Source organism: Gracilinanus agilis, chromosome 1 (assembly GCF_016433145.1).
Source record: "Gracilinanus agilis isolate LMUSP501 chromosome 1, AgileGrace, whole genome shotgun sequence".
NCBI lineage: Eukaryota > Metazoa > Chordata > Mammalia > Didelphimorphia > Didelphidae > Gracilinanus > Gracilinanus agilis.
Genome location: NC_058130.1, coordinates 777,205,564 through 777,213,054, shown reverse-complemented (window position 1 = coordinate 777,213,054; position 7,491 = coordinate 777,205,564). Strand labels below are relative to the sequence as shown.

At 55.4% G+C, this 7,491-nt stretch overlaps 1 protein-coding gene across 1 annotated transcript; it reads left to right on the top strand.

Annotated features, from left to right (window-relative positions):
* Positions 1 to 292: 292 nt before the first annotated feature.
* CASTOR1 (cytosolic arginine sensor for mTORC1 subunit 1) lies at positions 293 to 5,598 on the top strand (the record flags this gene model as incomplete). Its single annotated transcript, XM_044658872.1, has 6 exons — positions 293 to 458; positions 1,514 to 1,637; positions 2,077 to 2,190; positions 2,682 to 2,764; positions 3,770 to 3,864; positions 4,681 to 5,598. Coding segments are annotated over 6 exons (648 nt in total), but the record flags the coding sequence as incomplete, so codon positions are not given.
* Between the last annotated feature and the right edge of the window lie 1,893 nt (positions 5,599 to 7,491).

The window sequence follows — 7,491 nt, the reverse complement described above, 5'->3', positions numbered from 1 at the left end:
GAGGGGGAGAGAGAGACAAAGAGAAGAAAGAGGAGGGGAGAAAGAATGGAGGAGACAAGGCAGAGAAGAGAGAGAAGGAGGGGGAGGGGAAGGAGAGTCGGGGTCAGAGATGGAAGGGGAGGACAAGGGGGGGATTGAGAGGGACAGAGAGCGGGAGGGTCGGTACTCCTATCAGTGGGTGTGTGCGTGTGTGTGTGGCACGCATGACGGCAGCATAGATCCACGTGGCGGGGGGCACATTGTTCCTGTGGGTCTGTGTGGGGGCTGGGGGGAGGCGGGAGGCTCTTTATAAACAAGTGGATCCTCGGCCCCCCTCTGGCTGCAGGTTCGGGAGCAGGACCTGCCGGTGGTGATCCATACTCTGGCCCAAGAGTTTGCCATCTACCGGGAGGTGGATGGAGAGCCGGTGCCAGTGGCCTGCGATGACGCCAGCAATGGCTTCCACAAAGCCAAACTAGGTGAGGGGCTGCCCAGATGCTGGTCCCTCCCATGTCCTCCCCTCCTCCTTTCTCTGGCCCGCCTCCTCACTCACTTCACCTTCCTTCTTTGAGTCCATACTGCGGATTGGTTCCAAGACCAAAGAAGGTGGGGGTTAGGCAATGGAAGTCAGATGACTTGTCCAGGGTCACCTAGCCAGGACGTGTTTGAGGCCACATTGGAACCCACAACCCCTTGTTCTCTAGTCGCTGAGCCACCTTGCAGTCCCGCCATCGTCCTCTTTCAAGTAGGTCGCCCTGGTTGTTGGGCTCTTCTCCACCCTCCATCCAGGCCCTTTGAAAACATTAAAAACCAACCAAACGTTCCTCTCCTGAAAGCCAGTCGTTGTAAGAAGGAAGTGGCTGCGGCTCGCCAAATGACGGGACTCTCAGCCGTGGCCCGGCACGTGCCGTGCTCCTTCCCCACAGCCCCCCCCCCTTCAGAAAGGTTCTCTGCAGTCTCTAGTCATGCTATTGATTGTACGAACAGCAGACCCCGCTGGGGCATTGTTAACCCTCTCTGGAAGCCTTCGGATCCCTTTGCTCCATTCCTTCTCAGAATCCCCTTTGGAGAGGTGAGAAACCCAGGCCCGGGGACAGGGCGGCTCCTCCAGGATCTCAGCGTTGTGACCAGTTGGCTGGGGTGGGGGGGTGACAAAATCCTTTTCTGGGGCAGCTAAGTGGCTCCAGGGGGTGAGATTAAGAGCCAGGCCCAACCAGGATGGGAGGTCCTGGGTTCAAATCTGGCCTCAGACACCTCCTAGCCGGGTGACCCTGGGCAAGTCACTTGACCCCCACTGCTCAGCCCTGACTGCTCTTCTGCCTTGGAGCCAATCCACAGCACTGATTCTAAGAGGGGAGGGAAGGGAGAAAGAAAGAAAGAAAATCTCCTCCTTCCCTTGCAGATGCCCTCAGTGTTTTCCAGTGGGCTGGCTCTGTGGCCACCAGGTGGCACCACGTCCCCACCCATCACAGGGTGCCAGCCTTTGCCCTGAGCATTTACGCCTCCTCCTCTTCTTCCCTCTCTCTTGAGCCAGGACCCAGCCCCACTGTCCACCCCATCCAGAGCCCCCAGAACAGATTCTGCATCCTCACGCTGGACCCCGACACCCTCCCTGCCATCGCCACCACGCTCATGGACGTCCTGTTCTACTCCCACAGGTGGGGCCCCGGAACCCTTCTCGCCTTCCCCTTGCCTTCCAGATGGGGAGCAGGCCCAGACAAGCGAGAGGCCCAGAACTCTAGAACCGGAAGGACCTTAGGGCGTAAAGTGGGGAGGTGCAAGGGACCCCTTCATTTTACAGATGGGGAAACTGAGGGCCAGCTCAGAGAAAGGACTTGTCCAAGGTCACAGACCGTGAGAGCAGGAAGGGAGTTTAGAACGGGGGTGTCAGGCCTGGGAGGGACTTTTCAGACCATCCAAGAGATCATTTTACATATGGGGTTTCCCGAGGTCCCTTGGCCAGTTCTAGCACAGTCCCTCTCTTTTCTCACGCATGGTATAATCCACCTCCAGCCCCTGTAGACGGTGGATGGAGCTGTGGTGGGCAGGGGGGGAGCTCACCATCCTTCCTCCCCTTCTCTCTCCACCACAACCCAGCGCTTCCAAAGAGGGGGCTTCCGATGACCCGGACCTCGACTCCATCCCCTTCTTCGCCTTCTCGCGCATCGAGGGCTATATCTCTATCGTCATGGACGCAGAGACCCAGAAGAAGTAGGCGACCCGTCCCTCGGCTCTTGATCGGGCCACGGCCTCATCCTTTGCTTCTCAGCCGATGCTGGGGGTCCCAGAACCTCTTGAGAGAGATACACACCGATGGCGGTTACAGGATAGAGCGGGGCCCCAGTTAGAATCTGAGCCGGGAGGCCCCTTTGGGATCTCGTCCAGTCCTCCTATTTTATTTTCCCAATTACTTACATGTCACAATTTTCCACATATATTTCCCGAAATCATAAGCTCCAGATCGTCTCCCTCCCCTCTTCCCTCCCTGCTCTCGGAGATGGCGATTCATCCTCATATTTATTAACGGAGGAAGAACCGACTTCAGAGAGGGGAAGTGACTTACCCAGGGTCACCCAGTAAGTTAGTGGGAGAGTTGGGACCTTAGCCAGATGTCTTCATTCTCAGCCCCAAACCTGTGCCAGCACCGGGGGAGGGAGAGGGGACCAAGGAGGAGGAGCCAAGCCCACCTTCTCCCTTACTAGGTTCCCCAGTGACCTGCTGCTCACCAGCTCCTGCGGAGAACTCTGGAGAATGGTTCGAATCGGGGGACAGCCCCTGGGCTTTGGTGAGTCCCGGCCGGCCAGAGAGCTCCCTGGGCCCGTACGTGGTGGGGTGGGCAAAGGGCTCGAGACTTCCAAGCGTCTTTGTCGGCCAAGGGCCCGAGTCAAGGTCCCTGGCTGGCCCAGGCGAGCATGGTGGTGAGCACACACAGCAGTCAATGAACTTAGGCATTATTAAGTGCCTACTATGTGCCAGGCACTGAGGATACAGACACAAAAATGAGACAGCTTCTGTCCATTCTGCAGATGAATAAATATCAGAGATGACTGAAGTCCAAAGTGATTCTGAGGGGGTCGGGGGAAGGAGACAGGGCCAGGCAGTAATGGAGGAGGAGGTCACAGAGCTAAATAAACACTGAAGAAAGCCAAGGTTTAGGAAAGGTAAAGGTGAGGGGGAAAGCATGCAAGGCATGATGAACTGCCCGTACAAAGGTGTGGAGGTGGGAAACAGAAATGTCACATGGGGAACGTGGGCTGGTGTGCTTGGGTATCGGTGTGGAAAGGGGGACCAGGGCCGTCAGACAGAGACTGTTGAAGCCAAACGCCTTATTTTTTTATAAAATGACTCTCAGAAAATTAAGTGACTGGCGTAGGGTCACTCAGCAAAGAGTAGAATTCAAATCCAGGTCCTTGAGTTCAATTCTGTAGTCATTTATGAAAAACGACCTACACGGTGCTTGGCTCTCGGTACGCAAAGACGAAAACAAATTAGCCCTTTCCCTTTGGGAAGCTGACATTCTGAAGCTGTGTTTGAGAGGTGCTGCTTCACAGGTTAGGCAACTGAAGAGTCCAACGGCCTCATTCTGCAGAGCGGGAAACTGAGTCGCAGAGAAGGAACTAGACCAGGCTCCCCCCTGCCTGGCGCTTTTAGAGCACTTGGGTTCTGCCCTCCACTACCAAAGCTTGTGAGCGCCATGTGTGGGCTTCCTGCCTTCCCATGAAGCCCCAGGAGCAGCCGTGACTGCCTTCCTTTTCACGCTCTTCCTGTCTTCTCTCCTCGTCCGTCCCAGATGAGTGTGGCATCGTGGCCCAGATCGCTGGGCCCCTGGCCGCTGCCGACATCTCCGCCTACTACATCAGTACCTTCAACTTCGACCATGCCCTGGTGAGTCTTCCCACTTCCCACTCTGCTGACCCCTCTGTCTCAGGGGCACCTCCAGGGCAGCGAGCCAGCAGGGACCTCTGACACCAGCTAGTCTAACCCTCTAGTTTGAGAACCGAAGGAAAGGTCTTCCCACAGCCAGGGAGTGCCATGCCCGACATTCCATCTGGTGGACTTTGTATACTTTCCACCAGGGCTGCTTGGCGACACTAGATGCCCAGAGCCCGGGGTCTGGAGTCCAGAATGCTGAACTTTGTGAGTTCAAATCCCACCTCAGACACCTACTAGCTGGGCAAATCACTTAACCTCATTTACCTCAGTTTCCTCATCTGTCAAATGAGCTGGAGAAGGAAATGGCAAACCATTCCAGTATCTTAGCTATGTGATCCTGGGCAAGTCACTTCATCCCATTTGCCTCAGTTTCTTCATCTGTCAAATGAGCTGGAGAAAGAAGTGGCAAACCACTCCAGTGTCTTAGCTTATCACTTTACTCTGTTTGCCTCAGTTTCCTCATTTGTAAAACCATCTGGAGAAGGAAATGGCAAACCTCTCCAGTATCTCTGCCAAGAAAACCCCAAATGGGGTCATGAAGAGTTGGACAAGCCTGAAAAATGACTCAGTGACACAACTTTGTACTAGAAGGCTCTTGGTTTCAGGAAGTCCAGTCCATCCCCCTGTCCTGCCCCATTTCCCTCCTCTTCTAGGCAGAGCCCAGGGCTCTCTTCCCTCCTCCCCCCCTGGGCTTTTGGACTTGATCAGCTGAGCCTTTGTGCCCTGGGAAGAGCTCTGATGGCTGCCCCATCTCGCCTGTGCCCACAGGTACCTGAGGATGGCATTGACAGTGTCATCGAGGTCCTGCAGAATCGTCAGGAGAGCTGCCGGTAGTGGCTGGATGTGAACCGGATCTCCCTGTGCCTCCACCATCGTCCTCTTCTCTGGGGGGGCTCTGGCGGCCCCCAAGGCTAAACCAAAGCTTTCCATGTAGTGTTTGCCCTGGGGAGTGGGGGCTGGGCTGGTGCCCCCTCTGTATAGGTGTGTGCGGGGGAGACGCCCTCTGGTGCCACCTTTCACTCTTCATTTTTAAGCAGTTGGTTTCCTGGTCCTGTTGCCCAAGCAGGTACCTAGGAGCCGGGGACAGGACATCCCAGAGAGATAGCCTGGAGCCTTCCCTCCCACCCTCTGGAACCTGGCTCGTTTCCTTGGCCTCCTTTTGGAGTTGGCCCAGCTCCTGGGGGTGGGGGTTAGGGAGGGCCCTCGCTCTAGGCCAAGGCTGGCTCCCCTCAGCTCTGCCCGCCTCGTGCCCTTCCCCGGAGGGCAGGAAAGCGAAGAGGCCTGGCCTCTGCGTACAAACGCACACACCACCCTCATCTGTGCCTTATTTGTGAAGCTGGGTGGGCACATGTGTGCCCACAAACTGGAATCCTGGTGCTGTGGATGGCTTTGCTTGGGAAGCCCCAACCTTGACACTCCCCTGCCTCAGCCCCTGGGAAACGTCTTTGCACACTCCCCTCCAGGTGGGGCAGCGGCCCCTTCTCTGTCTTTTCTCCCCCTCTGACCTGCCCTGCTCTGGCCTCTTGGGAGGGAGCTGCATCTGGAGAGTGGCGGCCGATCCCCACGCCTGGCTCTCCTCTGGGTGTCCCGTGATCTCTGCCCCATCCCTGGGGAGGAGCCTCCATTCTTACCTTGAGTGGTTTTAAAGAAATCGCCTTCTCATTAAAGCACTTTGCCATCCCTGGAGCATGCCCATCTCTCCCCTCTGTCTGCCTGGCTCTGCCCATGCCCTGCTCTACCCTCCCTAGGGGGCATCAGGGCACAGCCTTCCAAATTTGAGGCCAGGTGGGGCAGGGTGGTACAGAGGAAAACACATGGGCTTTAGAAGGGGAGGACCTGGGGACAACTAGGTGGTTCAGTGGCTAGAGGGCCAGGCCCAGAGATGGAAAGTCCTGGATTCAAATATGGCCCAAGATACTTCTTGGCTGTGTGACCCTGGGTAAGTCACCTCACCCCCATTGCCTAGTCCTTATTGCTCTTCTGCCTTGGAACCAATATATAATATTGATTCTAAAGTGGAATGTAAGGGTTAAAAAAAAGTGGAGGACCTGAGTTAGATCTGGCTTTGTTAATTAATATGTGAACTTGGAGAAGTCATTACCCTCTTTGGGCCTAGTGTCCCAGATACAAAATGAGGGAGGGCCGAATTGGACCAGAAGACTCTGCCTGCCTTCAGGCTCATCTTTCAGGGCCAAGCCCCCATCACTAAAGAAGGGTGTTTAGAAAGAGAATGGGAAGGGGCAGCTGGGTGGCTCAGTGGTTGAAAAGCCAGGCCTGGAGATGGGAGATCTTGAGTTCAAATTTGACCTCAGACACTTCCTAGCTGTGTGACCCTCGGCAAGCCACTTAACCCCCATTGCCTACTTCTTACCGCTCTTCCTTCTTGGAACCAAGCCACAGAACTGAGAGGCAGAAGGTAAAGGTGTTTAAAAAACAACAATAAGACTGCAAACTTTGGGGTCCTGGATTTGAATCTCTGTTCTGCTCACTAGGAAGTTCTAGGGGGAAATCACATCCTCCCTGGGCTTCAACATCTTCTGTAAACTGAGGGTTTGGGTTTGTGCCTGGAGGCAATAGGGAGCCACTGGAGTTATTGAGTGAGGGGTGACCTGATTGTATTATGGGGGTGCAAATGGTGAACCCCTGGGTTCAGGGAGGAAACCTTTCTCAAGAATGAGAGGACTCTAGGGGCAGCTGGGTAGCTCAGTGGAGACTAGAGACTAGGTTCAAATCCGACCTCAGACACTTCCCAGCTGTGTGACCCTAGGCAAGTCACTTGACCCCCATTGCCCACCCTTACCCCTCTTCCACCTAGGAGCCAATACACAGAAGTTAAGGGTTTAAAAAAAAAAAAAAAAAGAATGAGAGGACTCCAAACTTAGCTTAAAAGTAAAAAGAAAGATTTATTAGTAAGAGAGGATTAATGACTAGCAAGACCCGGTGCAGCAGCATGAGTGGAGCCACTAGAGGAGTTGCTTCCTGAAACCTCCAGTTCCGGGGTTTTAATATTTACAATCTTATGCACTCGGGCATTGGGGTGGGGGTGGGGGGGCTCGGCCTGAGACCCTCCCGGGCCTCCTCCATCATGGTGGGACCCGAAGGTGTATCTCTTTGTCCATCTCAGCCTAAAGGACTTCCCAGGATTATGGTCTGAGGACAGGAAGGAGGGAGGGAATTGCCCTGTTCGCAATTGTCAAGTCAATTGGACCTCCATTTGAAGAAGAGCCGCTTTAGTGGCTGAATGGAGTAATGGACTGAGGCGGGGGAGGGAGGGAGGGGGAGGAGAGAGATGGGGCTGGGGGGAGAGAGTGACTGACGGGTCAGGGATGACTGAGGGAGGATGGCGGCCTCTGCCCCAACGGGGAAGGGAACACGTGGGAGGTGGCTTTAATGAGTCCCGGTTATTCGGAGGCTCTCCTGGATGGTGGAGCTTCCGTGTGTGAAAGGCAGCTGGAGATGGGAGGCCACCCGAGAGGGGGCCACGGAACCCAAGAGCCCTCCAAGGGAAGCGGCGGAAAGGGAGGAGAGGAGGGGGGCGGTTCTGGAGGAGGATCCAGCAAAGGAGACCGAGAGGTAGGA